We start from the raw sequence: 22115 nt of genomic DNA on the forward strand, positions 1-22115 counted from the left end.
CCGTAGGTTCAGCTACCACACTATCAACATATGTCTTGAGGGCATGCTCATCTAGAAGAAAAGACGTTCTAGCCTTCCAGATGACATAGTTGGAAGCTTCGTCCAACCTGCCCTGATCCCTCAAGCCACTGGTTGCCATATCCTCTGAAAACTGTCGAACAACTCCCTCTTTCTCCCTATTGCATAGCTTCTAGAATGGCTTACGCACTCCTTGATGGAGCTGGTAAGTTTGCTGCTCCTCTGCTACCTAGAAAATGAGAAATATTGATTTCCTTGGCAAGAAATTACTGGGGAAGTATTCCCTCTCTATGCTATCTGCTTCCTTCTTTCAACGACTTTTCTGCCCTGCTCTTAGCTTGCAGAAAACTACGTCCCTCTAGCTCTGCGCTGATGCTCTGCGTGGTTCCCTCTGCCTTGGCAAATTCTCGATTCGGGAGTCTTATCTCTCTGTCGGCTCACTCCGAGAGAGACACCCACGAACATATAGCCCTCCTGGCTAAAATTGCGCAATCCCTCAGGGGATTCAAACTATTGCTTGTTGCAACAAGTTGGCCCTTGCTTCAGTGCTAGAAATGCTCTTCTTGTTTCACATCAACAACTCTGATACCATGTGAAAATTCCTAGATGTAACAATCTCAGGAATCGTACTGCAACTCGCTGGATCTACTTCACCTAGATCGTAAATTACATTACAAACTTATTTCAGATTTCTTCTTGAAATATTGAAGTAAATTATTGAAGCAGCTTACACCAAATTAAATATGATTTTGAAACATAGAAACTGAGCAAGTAAGTACAAACACATAGGACACCGTTATTTTTGGACAAATGTGCCCTGAAAAACCCAATGTGGGAAAATTGGTGCAGCAACTCTGAGGGTTTATTATTATTAAGCAGTAGAAAATTCTGAATACATCGTTGAATACTTCAAAGGGTGATTCAGTTACAGAGAGAAATACTGGCAGAAGCTTAGTGACATTACCTCACACAATCATTGAGAATAAAGTCCTCGCTGTTCCGGCTGCTGGATGAGGTGCCCCTGGCTCGCCTCGCGTTGTCTCTGCGCTGCCTCTACGCTATCCCAGCATCAACCCTCTTAGGCACATCGTCACTCAACTAGGGAATTGATCAGTAGCCCAGAGTCACTGCTCTCAGCCTCTCGATCTCACACCTCGACTTCCGACTACTAAAACTGACTCTCTGCTCTAATTGTCGACTTTCTCTTTCTCCCTCTGCGCTACTTCTTCGTGGCTCTTCAGGCCCTGCATCAAGGCTACTGGATCACTCTCTGCCTCTCTCTGCTGATGATTTTCCTGCTGAGAATCTCTCTCTCTGGAAGTTGCTGTGCCTGCCCCTCAACTGCAAGAAATCTTGTCATTCAAATTTTCCCCCTGAGAAGTTCTCACTTCAGAAAATCGATTTCTTGATCTCTCTTGGTGTGTTTTCCAAATGACCCTCAAGCCCCTTATTATATCTTCCTGTTGGATAACCAACGTCATAGATTAACTCCTAATCAAAGGCTCAAATCGTTTTGACTTGACCTCTGTCTTTATCTAGAAGATTCACCTACAATTAGATTAATACCCATTAATATTTTAATTTTCCTTAAGTTTAGACTTATGAACCCTATTAAAAATATTAATTATTTTAATAAAATCGTCTCTGGGTGGAATTTCCCAAAACGGTTTCTGGGTTCTTTGGAATGCATGTGCCCAAGCCTCCCTGCAAAATTTGAGGCATAGAGCACATCCGATGCTACCCCAAATCAACACTAACAACTGCGCTCTCCAATCCTGACAAATAATCATAAGGGAGAGTGTTGCGGGCCTCCTGCATAGAGCATTAGCTACGACGTTTTGCTTGCCCTTAACATTCTCTATGCCGAAGTCATAAGCGTGGATCTTACTGACGCAATTTTTCTGCCTCTCATTGAGCTCCTTCTGCTCCAAAAAGAATTGAAGGCTGTTATTGTCAGTCTTCACTCTGAATCTATTTCCCACCAAGTACTGGCAGAACTTGGCCAATGTGTGCATAATGGCCAACATCTCCTTGTCATATATAGCATACAACCTCTCATGAGGAAGGAGATTTCGACTCTGAAAAGCTATAGGATGGCCTCCCTGCATCAAAACAAACCCAATACTCTCTCCAGATGCGTCACACTCCAAGACAAAACGATGTGTAAAATCTGGCAAGGCTAACACTAGGCAACCGCTCATAACCCTCTTGAGGCGCTCAAAGGCCCTCTGTGCCACATCAGTCCACTCGAAACCCCCTTTCTTGGTCAAATTTGTGAGGGGTGCTACCAACTGTGAAAACCCCCTCACGAACTTCCTGTAGTAGGTGCAAATACCCAAAAATCCCCGTTTCTTTGTCACATTCTGTGGCGTAGGCCAATCCAAAATGGCCCTGATCTTCTCTTGGTGTACACACACCCCATCCTCACTGATCACATGGCCAAGGTACAACATCTTTGTCAGTCCAAAATTGCATTTGGATACCTTTGTGTACAACTGCTACTCAAGAATAGGTAGCACCTCCTCCAAGTGCCTCAGGGGCTCCTCCCAAGTCCTATTGTAAGTCAGGATGTCATCAAAGAATACCAGCATAAATCTACGAAGTTGCTTGTGGAACACATGGTTCATGCAAGACTGGAAGATAATTGGGGATTGGTTAGGTGGAAGGGCATCACCAAGAACTCAAAGTGCCCATAGTGGCACCAAAAAACTATCTTTGGGATGTCTTGCTCCCACACCCGAATCTGATGGTATCTCGAGCGCAGATCTATCTTAGGGAAGTATTTAGCTCCTCTAAGCTCATCCATTAACTCATCTATGCGTGAAACCGGGTATTGGTTCTTCAACGTCTTCTTATTTAGGGCCCTGTAATCAATTCACATTTGGAGGGTCCCATCCTTTTTCTTCATCAGCATCATCGAAGAAGTGAAGGGACTAGAACTGGGCGTAATGTGCCCCAAAGCCAGCAAATCACTTATGGCCATCTTGATCTCGTCCTGATAAGCCTTGGGATGTTTGTAAGGTGTGGTGATGACTACATTTACTCCCTTCTCTAACTCAATCATGTGCTCAAATCCCCTGTTCGGTGGCCAACCTGGAGGGATGTCTCCAAATACTACTAGGTACCTGTCCAATATTGCCTGAATGTCTGGATGCAATGGTCGCAGCTAAGTCCTTTCCTCTGAGATCCTGAGCTCTACTACCCACTCTATATGTCTGAGTTGACACTACCTATGGTGGACACGAGCACATGCCCCTCAACAACACCAACTTCCCATCTTGTCTCGTGAACTCCATCTCTAGCTTCCTCCAATCAATAATGACTCGCCCCAAGGAATAGAGCCACTGGACACCCATAACCACGTTGGTGTCTGGCACCTCGACGACAAAGAAATGAGTGGTCATTGAATAATTTCCCATAGTCACAGTTAGACTAGGGACATATTTGGTACACTGCATGGTCCTGTCTCCTGGTATCATAACTGAAAAACCCTCAAAGCCCTCCGTGTGTATACCTCTCCGCTCCACCATCTACACATCAATAAAGTTGTGGGTAGCCCCACTGTCCACTAACACTGCCACACGTTGTCGCTTCACTGTGCCTCCAATCCTCAATGTCAAATACTTGGGGACTCCCCTCAGGGAAGTAATGGCTGCTCCAATGGGTCGAAATGGTCTTCTCTAGGTGGGGGTGGTGGGCCTCCTCCTCCACCTCCAATAGTCTGCAGCTTACTGTCTCCTCCATCTGCCTCCTGCTCGGGATCACCCTCTGGCTCGCTGTTTGAGTACACCTCTATATAGTGGGCCTTGCCCTTGGTGCACCGATGCCCTAATGCACATGGCTCCTGACAAGTTAAGCACAACTTCCTCCTTCGGAGGTCTCTCCTAGTCTCCTCATCCAACTGCCCATGCACCTGAATCTCCCTTTGTGGTGGGGGTCCGGTGTCTCTGCCTCTTTGTGGAAAAGTGGGCCGAGTTGGTACTGGTGCCCTGGTCTCAGGGATTGCGTCCTGCAGATCCCAGGTACGATTCATTGTGTCCTGGAGAGTAGCAAGTCTGCTCGACCTCACTAGCCCACGCAAGGGCTCAACTAAGCCCTCTACAAATAAAGAAACTCTCCTGGCTCCCACAAGTCTTGTACTTGTCACTGACACCCTTGAGAACTTTCTATGTAATGCTCTGGGTTGCTTGTCTACTTGAGCTGGGACATCTCTCTGAAGTGTGCCTCAGGGTCCATCCTGTCAAAGTGCTCCACAACCTCTGTGTGAATTCCTCATAAGAGGCACACTAACATGCCCTAGTGTAGATAGTCCATGGAACCACCAATCATGGGCCTCCCCCTCTTAGTGCATGGTAGCCATTTTAATGGCTTCCACCTCTGTCATTTGATTAAGCTGAAAATATGTGTCTAGTTTCTCCACCCATGGGTTAGCGATGTACTTGGAAGACCCATCAAATGTGGGAAGGTACAACCTCCCAAAAGTATGCTGTAGGTCTAAGCTCTGCGTGTATGAATCTCCCACTCCCTTGCCCTTATTGCCTTGCTTGAGTAGGCAATAATCCTTGAAACTCAAGGCAGCTCGAAACTCCTCCCCTTAGGATTGCCACTCACAAAAGTACTCCCCCATAGGAATCTCGTACTGACCCTGCAGCTCCCCAACACCTGGAGCCAAGAACGTGGGTATGGTAGAACTAGTTGGCCCACTATAAATGTGAGGGTGGCTCGTAGGGGAATGGTGGTCGAACTGATGAGATGCACCTGAGCTCTCTCCTCCTATGAAATCCCTATGGATGCCCCTGTTACCAGTGTTGCAGGAATCGCCCCCCCCCCCCCCCCCGGATCCAAAGGCAGAATCGCGAATCGTACGGAATCGATCCGGAATCCCCACAGGAAGCGCGATTCCGTTTTTGAGGTGGCGCGATTCCGGGTTAAAAAAACGATTCCTGCCATTTGAGGTTGCGGCCCCCCGGAATCGCAGTTCGGGAGGCGATTCGGGCAAGGGGTGGCGCCACGCAACCTGCCCGGAAGCGCACGCCACCCGCACGCCACCCAGGCGCAACCCGCACGCAACCCGCGGAGGCAGCGAATTAAACGTATTTTTTTTTTAATTTCTTTTAAAATTTAACTTAACTAGCATGAGGGGGTGGGTTAGGGTGAGTTTAGGGTGAGTTTAGGGTGACTTTAGAAAAGAATAAAGCCCCCATTCTCTTCTCATTTTCTCACTTTGAGTTTATGAGAGTTGGAGAAGAGAAGAGAGGAGAGGAGAAGAGAAGAGAGGAAAGGAGAGGAGAAGAGAGGAGAGCTTGGAGGAGTGAAAAGGAGGAGCTAGGAGAAGGAGGAGGAGCTTGGAGCAAGAGCTTGGAGGACTTCATCTACAAGAGCTAAAGAGGTAAGTTCAAACCCCAAACTCCCTTGTTTTTTTGAAAAAAAAATGTATTTTTCTCCTCCCTCTCCTACTCTTTCCCATTGTTTCTACTTGCTCCTTTATTTACAGGTTGTCCACCACCTATATCCATATTCCAAGATGGTGTTCTTTTGGCTTCTATGTATCATTCCACTCTTGGTTTTAATGATGGCAAGGGTGAGGAATAGAGGGGAAGAGGAAGGGGATGAACTTGGTCCTAATAGTAGTGACCCAATGTATGATGAGGAGGAAGGGTTTGAAGAGGAAGGGGATGAACTTGAAGAGGACACTGAAGCACAAGATGGGAAAGGTACATCAAATCCCTTGTGGAACTATGTGACCAAACTTGAAGGGGGAAAGGGTGGTGGATCTTACAAATGGATGTGCCCTCATGGTTGTCATGGAGGAAAACCATATACGGGTTCATATACCCGTCTGAGGAGGCATCTTTGTGGGGTGCTAGACAGTGATGAAAAAAAGGGTTCTGTGGGGGTAACCATTTGCCCAAACATTTCAAGTGAACAAAGACAAAAATACATCAAAATAGAGATGGCTGCACAACGAAAAAACAAGAAACAAAAAACTCATTCTGAATCAAGTGCAACCTCTAAATTTGGTAGTTGCCCATCTCCTCATGGTACTTTTGCAACCTCTGGAGGTAGAAAAACAATAGGGGATTTCCTTAATGTTGCTGGGAGGGATGATGTGGATGGAAAGATAGTCCGTTTTCTTTGTGCTTGCGGTGTACCATTCAATGTGCTTCGCTCTCCCTATTGGCATGAAATGGTAAAGGCCATCAATGAAGCCCCAAAAGGATACAAGGCCCCCAACTATGAGAAAGCTAGAACAGTGTTATTAGAAAGAGAAAAAGCTAAGGTTCAAAGAGCTTTGACACGTTTTACACATGAGTGGGTGGATTCTGGGGTATCCATTGTATCAGATGGGTGGACAAATATTAGAAACCAACATTTGATAAATGTTCTTGGTGTTTCTTCTAGTGGTGCAGTATTTATTGCATCTCATGACTCCTCCTCCATCAGTGCAACTGCACCAAACATTGCAGATCTCCTATTGAAATCAATCAAAGATGTTGGTCCGAATAATGTGGTTCAAGTGATCACAGATAATGCAGCAAATTGTAAGTTAGCAGGAAAAATTATTGAGCGTACTCATCCACACATCTTTTGGTCTGGGTGCCTGGTTCACACATTGAACCTTTTGATGCATGATATTGTGAAACACAAAGATTGTGGGTGGATTGCTGAGGTTTACAGGAAAGGGAAGCAGCTCATTAAATTCATCACAGGGCATACAAGGGTAAACTACTTCTATGGCACTTACTCCAAGTTGCAATTGCTTAAAATTGCAAAGACAAGATTTGCTAGTTATTACCTCACCTTTAGGCGGCTAGTGAGGGTGAGACAAGCTTTAACTAATCTGGTGTGTGCTGAAACATGGGATGAAATTAACACTGACACAGATGGTGCTAATGAAGTCAAGGACACTGTTCTTGACAGTTACTTTTGGTCACAGGTTAAATATGTTTTGCAATTCACCAAACCAATTTATTACATGATCAAGTTTGCAGATTCAGATCGACCAGTAATTGGGGAGGTGTATGAGCAAATGGATAGCATGTTGGGGCAGATTAAAGACATTGTTGAGCCTAGAGATACCACCTTGTACAATTATATTCGTGAAGAGGTGGAAAAACGATGGGATATGCTAAATGTTCCATTGCATGCATTAGCATATGTTTTGACACCTAAATACTATCATCCATCATGGCTTTCAAAACCAGCACCTGGGGGGGGAGTCAGGAAAAAACCACACCAAGATAAAGAGGTTCACGAAAAATATATGGCTGCATTGAGTAGATTAATCCCTGATAATGAGGAGGCTGCATTGGTACGGAGACAGGTGAGCAACTATACGAGCAACACTGGTCCATTTGGGAGCATGCATGCAATTCAAGATCGAGAGCATTTTTCTGCTCTTGAGTGGTGGAACATGCATGGAGGGCCTACTCCACTTCTACAGAGTTTGGCATTGCGGGTGCTATCACAGGTGGTAAACACTTCTTCTGCAGAGAGGTGTTGGAGCTCTTATTCTTTCATCCACAGTGTTAAAAGGAACAGGTTGAATTTAGACCGGGCAGAGAGCTTGGTTTATGTTCATTACAACTTGCGATTGTTGTCCCATTACTGTGAAGATGCAAAGTCTAATAAAGACTTGTTGACTTGGGACAAGAATCCAGAGGAGCCCAATTTGGAGGATGGAGTGTTGCGACTAGAGCAATTAGAGGATTCTCTTATCCAGGTATGTCCATTGTGGTATGAATTTTCCAATTTTCCCTTATAAAGCATTTCTCTAATTCATGTTTTTAATTTTTTTGTTAACTAGTGTTTTTTTTTTGCATGAATTTTTTGAGCGATTCTAGGATGATGACACGGGTGTTGATATGCCACCACCCCCACCCCCATCTGGTCCCTTGGTTTCTAGGTTCCATGGTTCAACACCAACGGCAGGGGGTTCTTCTTCATCAGTTCCAGTGCCACGACTTACACAGGGACCATCTTCTTCATTGCCACCACGTGGAGGCCCGCCATCACGTTCTATTCGTGGTGGAAGGAGGAGAGATTAGTAGATATATTCACAATCTACTTCTTTTTGTCATAGATTACTCATTAGACTTGTAGACTTGTGAATTTGAATTTTGAACCTTTTTGGCTTGGCGGTGACCAAGTGACATATTTTGTAAACATTATTATTTGAATTTTGGACATGACAAATGTTGACAGTTGCTCACTTGCTAGATAAATCATAATATGCTCTATGTTTTATGTTTTATAATATGCTTAAATGTTTTATGTTTTATAATATGCTTAAAAATTTGATGTATGTTTGTAATAGCTAGAATATAGATGATTGTTGTACATACTAGTAACTACAATGGAATCATGGATGCCATATCTATCTTGATTTATGCAAAAATATGCATGTTTTCATGTCTTCTACAATTAATTTGGTATTTGGGATGTTTGGTTTGAGTATAAATGCAAAAAAATATAAAAAAATATATATATATAGCAGACGCTTCCGCGGACGCTTCGCTTCCTAGATTTTTGGAAAATGACGCTTCCGCGCTCCGCGCTTCCGCTTCGCTCCCGCTTCGTGCAACATTGCCTGTTACGATTCTGCTGCTCAATCTCCTCCAACATCTCTTTCTACCCCTTTGCCAGATCATTCAAAGCCTTCAAGAGGCTCTAGAAAGCTGCGTCCTCTTTGCCCCCCATTCTTGTTTCTTTTGTTTCCCACTCAAGAACCTCCGTATCTGTGGTAATTTCTAACTCCCTTTCTCTTTTCCTGTACCTCTGCCTTCAATAAGAAATATTTTGTCTGTCTTCTGGGGTCATATAAGGGTTTTCTTCCACATCTGGGCCAAGATCAAGGCTCTGATACTATGTTGCATGAAACTTCTAGGAACTCGACGTTTTGAGCCACACCGATAGTCAAAACTCCGAAACTCGACCATCATGTAATCATCTATGAGTTAATGTAGACTTGGTTTTCCTTCTAAATTGTCATCTATGGGTCTTATTTCCTTTTTTCTTGCGAGATAATGTGTTATTCACTTATTTATAAATTTCTTTATATATATATATATATATGACGTTTCGGTTGATGTTTCGACCAACGTTTCTATTTTTGGGAGGTGACGTTTCTAAACGTACTTTGATGCTTCGTACAACTTAGCTCTGATATCACTGTAATATCCCTAACAAGAAATAACAATGATAACAATAGAAAATACCAGCATGCAATACCAAATTTTAACCCATGCATGAACAATAATGTAAAACACCAGAAACTGCGCCAAGTTGAGCCATTTTATTAATAGAACAAGATGGAGTAAAAATATATGGAGATAGATGAACCTGGGCTTGCTACAACAAGCAAGGCAAAAACCTAGGTGGAGATGAAGGCACCCAAGTGCTGAAAATGGCTCTGCTGCATGGACTGCGCCCAACTAGAAATAACTTCTGCAACTGCTGGAAATGAACTGCTGATTTAGCCCTCCAAACTTCTCAGGAAATTCAGCAAAATCAACAACAACCTCTACACCTCAAACCCACAAAGACCCAGCAAGGGGTTGGCCTACTTTCACCTAGTCTGGAAAGCCCCAAAAGTGTTCACTCCTTTCTCTGCCTGGTGTACGCACAACTGAAGGAAGAATGCTACTTGCAAGCCTAAATCCCTTCTGGAAATCCCTCTAAAAGATTCCCTGCAAATTCCTCTAGCAATACCTCCAAATCCCGACAGTATCTCTCCCCAAATCCCACAGCTTTACACCATGCGCAGGTCCAACCCGTAACCCTTTGCACACTACCAAAAAGCACCAGAAAACCCCCTCCAAACTCCCTTCACTTTAGACTTGCAAAACGCCCAAAAACTCTGGCAAATAACAACGCAATCACCCTCTGAAAAGTCCAACAACCTATATGCCCTGCAACTATTTCTGCCAAGGATGCGTGCTTCTTCTTCTGCGCCCAGTTTGCTCCAAATGATGGCTGAATACACCTGTAGATCCTCCCGGAACAGCACTGAAATGTAGCAAGAGGCTGCCCTAGGGTGGCACTCGAAGTCCACCGAAGAAGGAGGTGAGATACCTGCCCGGAGACCTCTTGTGCTGAACAGCACATGTTGACCTGGCTCAACGGCTCAAGCTAACAAGGGTTCAATTCTGAATTTGGCCAAAAGTTCCAAAATGAGGTCCTCACCCTCTATTTATCCTTGCTGCTCCTCCTCTCCCCATGTGGGTTCCACAAATTGAACTCCCTTCTCTCTTCCTTCCCACAAGTGCAAGTTCTCCTAAGGGGTGCGAATTCCCTCTTGGAGTGGCCCCCACATTCCACTAACCTTTTAATTTGCCTTTTTTTCTTATGTTTGGACCCTTCTTTTATCAAAATGTCAAGTGGGGTCCTCCTAACCCACTTTTTCCTAAGTCAAACATGTCAAAATGTCAAAATTGTGCAAAAATGTATTTCTTAGCAAAAATTGCTAAGTGGGAACATCACAGTCAGACTGACATATTGTGGGCCCTTTCCATGTGAAAGTTGGCTGTTGTACCACTTTATTATCGAAACTTCATTTTTTAAAACCAAATAGAGGGCATTAATGTCGGAAATGGGGGTACTAGTGTCAAGATCAAAGGTGCTTTACTGCAATACATTTCGTTTCTCACCAAAACCATCTAGGATCCTAAATACAAAATTGGCATTAAATGCCTCAAGTAATTACTCATTTAGCAAGACTCCTAGTCTTCTATAGGGCCGTCTTAGCCTTAATTTACTATGGCTCTATATACCCACTTATTATAAGTAAGGATTTTAGAGCCTAATCGAAATCAGTCTCACAACCAAATAAAAGCTTTGTTGTACTGGTGAGCCCATGCCTAGAGGTTAATAGTATAATACACGTCTCACTTATGGGCAAGTTTTTTGAATGTAGCCCCAAAGTTCTGTAGTCAATGTTGAAGCATTTAATACAATTTCTTGGCCTGTAAGACTCGCTAGTTTAAAGATGCCAGGGTCCCAGATAGGCCTTTATAGTTCTTGGAAATTATTCATAGTAAGAAAATAGCTTCCTCTTAAAAAACTCACTCTTATGTTTCCACTTAAACATTTGTTTCCTGAAGTGCTCATCTAAAGAGATATAGAAATTGGTCACGGAGGGCATTTTGATTGCCCTTTATAATTGTGTTCATTACAAACAATTCCTCTCTGAATCATGTTATGAACTTTTGAATCGGATTGAAGAAGAGAGTTTATTTAGTAAGCGTTCCTTCACAAATAAGTACATATAACAATTGAAGTCAAACGTAATGCTTATCTAAATTAGGACAAACGTGCAAAATATTAAATTGGGAAACATAGAACACCCTATTTTAGAGATAATACTGATTAGTATTACTATTGGAAGCTTCTGTTGGTAAGTAGGGATATTAAACCTTGTAGAAAAAGGCATTGCTTGTACATTGCAAATATGATGGATGGACACATTTTGTGGTAGTGCAAATTATATCAGGTCACAATTTGTTGGGCAAACAATATACGGCCATGAGACAGCCAAGGAAGTAGCTTGTTCATCTTATGACTAAAAGGGATACGAGAGGTGCACAAGAGGGAGGTAATCTATACAAAACTGTTATCCAATTTCTAAGAAATGTTTAAATTTTACTGGGAGGGTCTCTAGACACAATCTGTTGGCAGATCATTTGCTGAGTTGCAATGTCTAGGTAAATCTGGTGTCTATTTCTATTTATGAGTGTTAATTACTTTGAAATTGTGTAGGCTATTTGGGTTTCTTTTCTGCATAGGAATGTGCAGGCACTATGTTTTTAACTCCTATTTCCTGGCCATGAGGTGTCTCTGAAAATCATGCGTAAGGGATTTCTAAGACAAGCATATAGCTGGGTTTCTACTGGTTTGATATGGTGAGATGTTGATGCTGGTTTTGCCAGTGTGTAAATGGTTTCTCACTGACACATACAGACAATGTTTTTAACTGCTGCTTTAGGTATCACAATCAAAAGAATCTTTTGTCCCTTTTTCTGCAATCTTTTCTATTATGAGTTGGGAGGTTTTCTTACCGTATTTACTGTTTGTTTAAATCTTTCTTGAAATTAAGATTCCTGCGTATATGATTGTTTGTATATATGTGCCACATGCCCAATAATTCTGGCTTAATGTTAATGGTTTGCAGATGGAAGATGACAATAAGGTATTTTCTGTGGATGACGCATTTTTGGCTGTGGGCTTTGGGAAATTCCAATTGCTTTTGTTGGCATATGCTGGGATAGGTTCAGTTGCTGAAGCAATGGAGATGATGTTACTTTCATTTATAGGACCAGCAATTCATTCTGAGTGGGGATTGTCTCCTCATCAAGAAAGTATGCTAACGAGTGTAGTATTTGTGGGTATGATGGTGGGTGCACTCTTATGGGGCGTAATTTCAGATTCAAAAGGAAGAAGGTATATTCTTTCTTTTTACAATGTTACTGATATTATTAGTTTTACATGTGGCCAAAAATTGGTTGAGGGAAACACTTATGCATATAAAGCTAACTTGTAATTTTTTCCAAAAATTATCATTCAAATTTCCAAAGCTTGAGATTTAAAATGTAATGGACAGTTAATATTTGAACTCACGGCCTTTCTTAGGTGCATTTCCAATCGCACAGCTCAACTATCGCTTTTTATTTTTGGTAATTATAGTTATATTTTATGAATTAACTGCTTTTAAATGGGATTATTTCGTCATCCATACATAATGTTGATTTGGGGTAGCATCGGATGTGCTCTAGCCATGAAATTTAGTGGAGAGGTTGGGGCACATGAGATCTCCAATACCCAAAAAGGTTTGAGCAAATTTTAAAAAGTTCAAGAGATATTAAACTAATTAATATTTTTAATGGAGTCCCTAAGTCTAAACTTGGGGAAAATAAAATATTAATGTGTATTAATATGAAATTGTGTTAGAATGGTCCTAAAGACATGGATCAAGCCAGATCTAATCTTAGCCTTTGATTAGGGACTCAATCTCGGCCGTTGATATATCAATGAGAAAAGTATAAGAGGGGGCTTGAGGTCACTGGGAGAACACATCAGAGTGATCAATAATTCTATTCTTTAGAGCAGGGTTTGCTAAGAGAGATAGAATTAGTGATTGGAGTTGCAGCTGACGGGCATTGAGGACAGAGAGACAAAGAGGCAGAGATAGTGCCGAGAGAGCAGTGCAGTAGCCGGGGAGAGTGACGCAGAGACAACCAGGTTTCACGCAGGGGCAGCCGAGAGCTGCACAGAACCTCAGGGAGGCCAGTGTTGTTGACACAGAGGGCCAGAGGGCTGACGCAAGGCCTCATAAGGCTAATGCAGACCCATCTAGGGTGACGCAGGGCCAGCGTGGAACAGAGAGGGGCTGACACAGTGCAAAGAGGTTGATGTTGGGGTTTCTGGAGTAGATTTGTGCTGAGTAGTTGTCGGGAGGTTTATCTGGGGTTTTAGCTAGGAGATTTGTCAGAAACTGAGAAGTATTACTGTCAAGGAAATTCTCTGTTGGGTAGAACAGTTTCAACACCCAGATTTTACTCTGATATTGCTTAATAAGAAAACTCTCAGATAGCTGCACTGGTTTTCCCACATTGGGTTTCTCCGGCGACATTAGTCCAAAAATAATGGTGTCATATGGTGTGTTTGTTTATGCTTATTTTAGCTGCTGATCTGTAATATGTTGAGCATGCACTAGTGTTTATTTTCAGTATTTACATTGTAAATAACTTGTTAAGTAAAATAACAAGTAGGTAGGAATAAATAAGATAAAATGCATGGAGGGTTTCTAACTAGGTAAACTTAGAAACTTCAACATAGTATCAGAGCATGATTGCAGATCATAGGAGGACTAAGGACATCAGCCAAGTGGAGCAATAGCAATAGAAACAACTATCCCGAGGTGACCCAAAGCTGTTTCTAGTAGAGCAACAACAAGGGTGACGCAGTGCTTGCGTCATCAAGGGTGAGCCGGGAAAAGGTAGCGCAGAGACTAAAGAAGGCAAAAAGGAGCCTCACGCAGAGCTACGCAGTAGCTGGGAGGGCTGATGCAGTTGGTTGAGGAGGTCGGGTTGCTGGTGCCGGGATTGTGCAAAGCCTAGGAGCTCTCACCTTCAGGTTGCTGGGGTTTAGAAGGTTGCGGGAATATTGCAAAGTGGAGCTGGTGAGGTACTGTAGTCAGAGTAGTACCTGACAAAGCAAGGCCAGAGGAGCTGCTACCAAGGGTTTCTAGCCGAGGAACCTGGATTAGTGGTGCAGTTGCACAAGACGATTAGAGTGGGGGGCATCTCGACAGTGGCAAAAGGGTTTCTAGGAAGGAAATCATGACTCAGAGGGAGTCCAAAAGATAACTTCCAGACGGGAAATAGAGATTCAGAGGAGTCGAACAGAGAACTTTGAGGAGGGAAGTAGAGGAGCATCATGGCACTACATGGAGTAAGAGACCAGGATAGACTGGACGTAATGTCGAACTTCACAGTCTGGAAGGCCAGAATCTTATCTGTACTTGACAGGAATCGTGTCAGGAACTTAGCCTTGAAGGTAATAGCTATCCCATTCGACCCCAATGATAATGACAAGTACGAGGAAGCAATGGCGAGGGCCAAGAGCATCATCCTTGACGGGGTCAAGGATCATGTAGTACCACACATAGCCGAGAAGGAAATGACATTTGAGATGTGGGAGGCTCTCAAGAAATTATACTAGCATACTTTTGTGCAGAAAAGAATGCTACTTGAGAACCAGTTGAGGTCGTATCAGATGAAGAAGGGAGAGCCGATTGACACGTTCCTCAGAGGACTGAATGAGATCCGAGATCAGTTGACTGCTATAGAAGCGACACTGGATCAGGAGTTGATCGTGAGGACAACCTTGAATGCTTTCTCAGAAGACTGGGAGGTATTTGTCCAGAGTATACTGGGCAGAGGGACTCTCCCACCTTGGGATGAGATGATGGCAACTTTTCGCCAGGAATAGATTAGACGACAGTCGAAGACAGGAAGTAGCAACAAGGGGATGAAAGTCAAGCAGGAGGAGGAAGATGTGGCCCTAGCATCTGAGGGAAAGCAAGAGAAGCGGAAGAAGAAAGATCTCTCCAAGATCAAGTGCTTCCACTGTGGGGAGTTGGGTCATTATGTGACCTAGTGTCCAAGGAAGAAGAGTAAGGAAGAGTATTCCGAGACTAAGGCAGCGCCAACACAGGCAGAGAGGGAAGTTTTCACAGACCATGATTGTGCCATGAGTGCACACACACCACTTGAGCGGAAGTGGGGAGACATCAAGTTGTAGTCAGATGGACTACAGGTGATGAGGGGTAGGATCCTCGAGGTACCCAGCCTCTTGGATTAGACCTTGCTATAGGAGCCCTGAAGAGGAGTAGCAGGACCCGCTGAGTCGGGTAGAGACAGATGCAGATGGAGTGACAGAGAGAGCTACAGTGCAGGAGTCTTGAGATAGCGCGAGGCTAACAGGCTGCAGCAGTGCGAGAGGCACAGGAGTGTTGCACTAGTGCAGGATGGCACAGAGAGGTGTGCAATAGTGCTTGATGCAGGGAGTTGTTGCAGCAACGCAAAGGTTAGAGAGGGAGTACTTGTCAGTGGCAGAGGGAGCTTCAGCATCAGTGGGTGTCTCTAGCCCAACAGGGAGGTCAGATTAGGAGATCAGTTACTTGCTTCTCAATAACTGAGTTGCAGTGTAGCAGCGGGCAGCACGATGCAGCATGATGAGAGGAGGTGCAGTGCAGATGCAGTGCTGGGAGAAAGGACCAACAGAAGCATGGATACAAAGGGAGCTGTCGTACAGATGTAGCTGTGGCAGTGGCAGAACCATGGGCAGCAGTACAAGATACAATAGTGCAGAGGATGGTGGGCAACAGGCCTAGCATCAACACAGGGACCGATGCTGGATGATCAAAGTAATACTCAGTGAGGAGTATTGCTAGAGAACAATCCTCGCTAAGAGGGAGTGTTGATTTTGGGTAGCATCGAATGTGCTCTAGCCATGAAATTTGGTGGAGAGGTTGGGGCACACGAGATCTCCAATACCTAGAAAGGGTTTGGGTAGATTCTAAACAATTCAGGAGATATTAAAATAATTAATATTTTTAGTGGAGTCCCTAAGTCTAAACTTGGGGAAAATAAAATATTAATGTGTATTGATCTGAAACTGTGTTAGAATGGTCCAAAAGACATGGATCAAGCCAGATCTAATTTTAGCCATTGATTAGGGACTTAATCTCGGCCATTGATATGTCAATGAAAAAAGTATAAGAGGGGGCTTGAGGGTCACCTGGAGAACACACCAGAGTAATCAGTCATTCTATTCTCTAGAGAAGGTTTGCCAAGAGAGATAGAATTAGTGATCGGAGTTGCAGCTAAGGGGCATTGAGGACAGAGAGACAGAGATAGTGCCGGGAGAGCAGCGCAGTAGCTGGGGAGAGTGACGCAGAGACAGCCAGGGCTCACGCCGGGGCAACCGGGAGTTGCGCAGAGCCTCAATGAGGCCAGCGTTGCTGACACAGAGGGCCAGAGGTCTAATGCAGACCCATCCTGTGTGACGCAAGGCTACTGTGGGACAGAGAGGGGCTGACACAGTCGAGTGAGAGGTTGACGGTGGGGTTTCTGGAGTAGATGTGTGCTGAGTAGCTGTCGGAAGGTTTATCCGGGGTTTCAACTAGGAGATTTGTTAGAAACTGAGAAGTATTACTGCCAAGGAAATTCTCTGTTGGGTAGGCCAGTTTCGGTACCTAGATTGTACTCTGATATTGTTTAATAAGAAAACCCTCAGATAGCTGCATTGGTTTTCCCAATTGGGTTTTTCTGGGGACATTAGTCCAAAAATAATGGTGTCATATGGTGTGTGAAGTGATAAGCCTTTTTGATACGCAGATATATATATATATATATATATATATATATATTTATATTTATTAATAATTAATTGATCGATGATGATTGTTTACAGTGGGGGTTCCTGGCTTATATACCGCCATGGGCACCCTTTGGGGAAGGGCATGATCTTATGATCGTGCCCTTTCATCTAATTAACCTAAAATTAAATAATAAACCTAAAATTAAAATAATAAATAATTTTTACATAACATTGCCTTCCTCTCGAAAGAATGCTTTGTCCTCAAAGCATACGTAACGACGGATGTTGTTGACAAAATGATTCATTCTCCCAAGAAGCGTCTTCTTCGAGTAAGTCCTTCCACTTGATCAGATATTCCTTGATTGTACGATGTCGAAGCTTTCTTTCTCTAGTAGATAAAATACCTTCTGGTTTTAGAATGACCCTTCCCTCATCATCCAGAGATGGAAGCGTTGTTTGTGCTGATTGATTGTTGCCTAGTGCCCTTTTAAGGCAGGATACATGGAAGACGTTGTGAACACGACTTGTCTCTGGAAGGCTTAAACCATATGCAACTTGGCTAATCTTTTTGTTGATCTAATAGGGTCCATAGAACTTTGGTGCCAATTTGTTTTTTCCTTTCTGTTTTAAGGATAATTGTTTGTATGGTTGGAGCTTGACAAACACCCATTCTCCGACTTCAAATTCTCTTTCGGTTTTGTTTCGGTCTGCTTCTTGCTTCATATGATTCCTTGCATTATTCAAGTTTTCTTTTAATATTTGGACCATTTTTTGGGTTTTTTCTAGTTGATCTTTAACAACAGGTACATTTGTCTGGACAACAACTAGATCCTTCCATTTTGGGGGTTTATACCCATATAAAGCTTGAAATGGCGTCATTTTTGCTGACGTGTGATAAGTAAAATTATACCACCACTCAGCGAGATGTAACCATTGAGCCCACTTATTTTGTTTTTCTGTAGCGTAGCAACGTAGGTAGGCCTCCAAACATTTATTGACAACCTCTGTTTGGCCATCTGTTTGAGGGTGATAAGCGGAACTCATATTTAGGTAGGTTCCTATGTGGTTGAACAACTCCTTCCAGAAATTACCCTTGAATTTGGCATCTCTATCACTCACAATAACTTTCGGAAAACCGTGTAACTTGTATATAATTTTGCAAAATATTTTAGCGATTTCTTCTGCTGAGTATGATTTCTTTATTGCCATAAAGTGAGCATATTTGGTGAGTCTGTTGACTACTACGAAAATCTTGTCCTTGCCTTCAGATACTGGTAATCCTTCGATAAAGTCCATATTTCTTCCCATTTCTGATTTGGAATGTTTAAAGGGTGAAGTAATCCTGGTGTCGTAATATTTTTACTTTTATTCCTTTGACATGTGTCACATTCTGCTACATACTTTTGAATATCGTGATTCATTCCCTTCGAAAAGAAGGATTGACGTGCATTGTAGTACGTCTTAAAGAATCCTACATGTCCAGCTGACGGTGAGTCATGCGACTCCTTGAGTATCTTAAATTTAAACTTGGAATTTGTATTTAGATAGATTCTTCTCTTGTACCATAGGATATCATTCTTCCACTCAAATTTTGAGTTGTTGGGAAGGTTATTGATTATTGCTGTTATTTCTGGATCCTTGGCATACTCACTTCGAATTTCGTTAAGCCATTTAGGAACAACAACCGAAATTGCAAGTAGTGTTGGTTCTTCATCTTTCCTGGATAGGGCATCTGCTACTACATTGTCTTTTCCTCTTTTATGTAGTATTTCCAAGTCAAAGGCGACAATTTTTTCAATCCATTTTTGTTGTTCTTCGGAAAGTGTTTTTTTTTGAAGGAGATGCTGGACACTGTTGTGGTCTGTTCGAATGGAAAACTTATTTCCCAAAAGATATTGCCTCCACTTAGCTAGTGCGTGCATGATAGTGAGCATCTCTTTGTTATATGTGGATTTGAGGCATCCTCTTTTGTTGAGCTTCCTACTTTCAAAAGCTATTGGATGCCCTTGTTGCATTAGTACTGCACCATACCGAATCCGGAAGCATCACACTCAATGATAAATGGTTTAGAAAAATCTGGTGTTGCTAATACGGGAGCATTAGACATAATTTCCTTTAATTTTTCAAAACACCTTCCTGCTTCCTCATCCCATAGAAACGAATTCTTCTTAAAAAGATTTGTCAGAGGTGCGGTTATATGTGCATAGTTTTTAATAAACCTTCGGTAATATCCAGTCAAACCTGAGAACCCTCTTAGCTTGGATATATTGACAGGTTTGGTCCATTCTTTATAGCCTTGATTTTATTAGGGTCCACCTTTACGCCTTCATGGGATATAATGTGTCCAAGGTATTCTACTTCTTCCTTTCCAAAGGTGCATTGGGATTTTTTGCATAAAATTGATGTTCTTTTAGTAGTGTAAGAACTTTGTCCAGATGTTGCAAGTGCTCTTTCCAAGTTTTACTGTAAATTAGAATATCGTCAAAGAATACTAATACAAACTTCCTAAGATGTGGACGAAATAATTCGTTCATAGTTGCTTGAAACGTTGCTGGTGCATTGGTTAATCCAAATGGCATTACTTTAAATTCATAGTGACCTTCGTGTGTTCGGAATGTCGTTTTTGGTATGTCTTCCAAGCTGATTCTAATTTGATAGTAGCCTGATCTTAAGTCCAACTTTGAGAAGTACTTTGCGCCATGTAGCTCATCCAACATTTCGTCAATAAAGGGAATTGGGAACTTGTTTTTGATTGTTATTTTGTTCAATCCTCTACAATCAATGCATATCCTGAATGAACCATCCTTCTTTCTTACAAATACCATTGGAGCAGCGTAAGGATTTTTACTTTTCGAGATGATCCCACACTTTAAAAGGTCTTGGATTAATCTCTCAATTTCTGTTTTTTGGTGATGTGGATATCGGTATGGCTTGATGTTGACGGGGTCTAACCCTTCTTTGACTTCTATTGTATGCTCAATTTCCCTATTAGGAGGCATCTTCATAGGTAGGTCTTGAAATACTTTTTCATGCTTCTGAATTAGATCTTGTACCTCTAGTGATTCTTCATTGATCATATTTGCAGATAACATTTCTAATTGGTGACATTGTACTACATAAGCGGGTGCTCCTTTTCGAATTGTCTTCATCATCTGAGATGATGATACAATTTGATTCTCTGGTGCTTGGAATCCGTGTAATTTGTACTTCTGACCTCCCCATTTGAATTTTATGAATTGTACTTGATGGTTGGTGGCATAAGTACCAGATGAAGTGATAAACCTTTTTGATACACAGATATATATATATATATATATATATATTTATTAATAATTAATTGACCGATGATGATTGTTTACAGTGGGGGTTCCTGGCTTATATACCGCCATGGGCACCCTTTGGGGAAAGGGCATGATCTTATGATCGTGCCCTTTCGTCTAATTAACCTAAAATTAAATAATAAACCTAAAATTAAAATAATAAATAATTTTTACATAACAGTGTGTTTGTTTCTGTTTCTTTTAGTTGCTGATCTGTAATATGTTGATCATGCACTAGTGTTTATTTTCGGTATTTACATTGTAAATAACTTGTTAAGTAAAATAACAAAGGATGTAGAGGACCCTTCACTTTTGTGTGGGGCACAAAGGATGTAGAGGAGCAGAGCAATGGTGGCATCACTGTTGACACATCGGGAGATTCACTTCACGGATCCCTCACGGGGGATTTGGAGAGAAGATCCATTCATCGATGGGTATAGTGATGAGATGGTGGAGGTGATGATACCGATCAGGTGTAGCTCGAAATGTAGAGACACAACTCCAGGCCATCACATCCAGGAATGTGTGGGAGCATCTAGCGTTGAGCAGTGGACTACCGGTGGACATGGAGGTGCATGGTGGTATACGTAGTGTGTTGGATTGTGTTGTGGAGTAGGAGTGTCTTACATCACATTGAGTACACGCGGGGAGTGACTGGTGCCTTGACACAGACAAGGCACGGGACGGTACAGGGTGGTATAGCGGTAGCCGGGGATATCCTGTGGTTTGCAAAGATAGGTCTTCGCCTGGTTTATCAACAGATCCGAGATAGAGAGAGGGTCGACCATAGGGTTATTCTTCAGTACCTTAGCAGATTCTTGATCCTTCCCTTGGGGACTTCCCCACTGATGACTCTCCAGTTGAGACGTTTGGTGGAGGCACAGGTTGACAAATGCAGGCTTAGGGATTGGTTTATTGTCGGGGTAGTATAGGTTCCCCTCCTGGGCTCACACAAGGGGAGTCGATTGCGAGGGAACTGTATGGTGCACTTCTGGCGAGACAGTGTGAGGTGTCACAGGAGCCTGAGGGACGGTAGATGGTAGATTTCGTCTACTGGAGGGCACCCATACTTTGAGCAGTATCCATATGTATCGTCAGGAGTTGGGATAACGGACTAGACTGCGTGGTTTGGCAGGAGCAAGGCAGGTTGGCTTGCGCGGGACAGACTGCTGATACTTGGGGTCTACCCATGGGATACATACAAGGATCAAAGATGAGGGCCAGATGGGTTCTAGCAGGTAGCAGCGCTACGCAGCGACATTCCGCAAGGAGTGGGAGTTATGAGATCCCAGTATGGTTGGGGGATCTAGGGATGTGGTTGCCAGGTGGATTACTCCCCTTGGTGATGAGCAGGGTCATGGCAGAGGGTGATCCAGTTCACCTTTGGCTTGACACATGGGGGATCATTGAGACTTCCACTGCATGGCAAGGTAGACTTATCATGTTGTTGCTGAGGGTCGAGATTGGAAGTAGAGGCATAGATATCGGCATCATGGAGATGCCTAGACAGGATGAGGTTGGATCTCATATGTTTTTCGACTTTAGGCCTAAGGAGAGGAGGGTACAATCCGCACACAGTGGGTAGTATGAGCATGTTGCATAGCCGATTATGACTAGAGAGTCGTAGCGTCAACATGGAAGTTTCCTTTTGCGATCAACATGGGATCTTAGCCTCTCAAGGCTTGGCAATTCAACCACATTCAGGGATGCGCTAGTTTCTATAGGGGAAAATTTTACAGGTCTTCCATTGGGTTTCAGTTCCACGGAGAGTAGTTTTCCCCATGGAGATTCGTTGATGACCTACGACATTGTGCTAGTATGGCAAGGTGATTGACACGTATGGGTTTTGGCGGTCATTGGCACTACTCAATGGCAGGCACCAAGAATTGAGAGTGA

General features: G+C 43.0%; 1 protein-coding gene across 4 annotated transcripts in view; it reads left to right on the plus strand.

Annotated features, from left to right (window-relative positions):
• LOC149168517 (organic cation/carnitine transporter 7-like) overlaps nucleotides 1-22115 on the plus strand; it is a 391286-nt gene that overhangs the window by 78741 nt on the left and 290430 nt on the right. For 3 of the 4 annotated variants that reach the window (XR_016259749.1, XM_089428283.1, XM_089428282.1), the window contains one exon: nucleotides 12188-12456. The exons of the other annotated variant lie outside the window; for it this stretch is intronic. Coding sequence is in view for 2 of the 3 variants with exons in the window: in XM_089428283.1 (XP_089284409.1) it covers nucleotides 12188-12456 (269 nt within the window). In the remaining variant the exon portion in view is untranslated. The remainder of the gene's footprint in view (nucleotides 1-12187; nucleotides 12457-22115) is intronic. 4 annotated transcript variants of the gene reach the window in all.

Source organism: Pinus tabuliformis, chromosome 4_2, assembly GCF_031772625.1.
Source record: "Pinus tabuliformis cultivar Carrire ecotype Pingquan chromosome 4_2, CPIR1, whole genome shotgun sequence".
Classification (NCBI taxonomy): Eukaryota; Viridiplantae; Streptophyta; class Pinopsida; order Pinales; family Pinaceae; genus Pinus; species Pinus tabuliformis.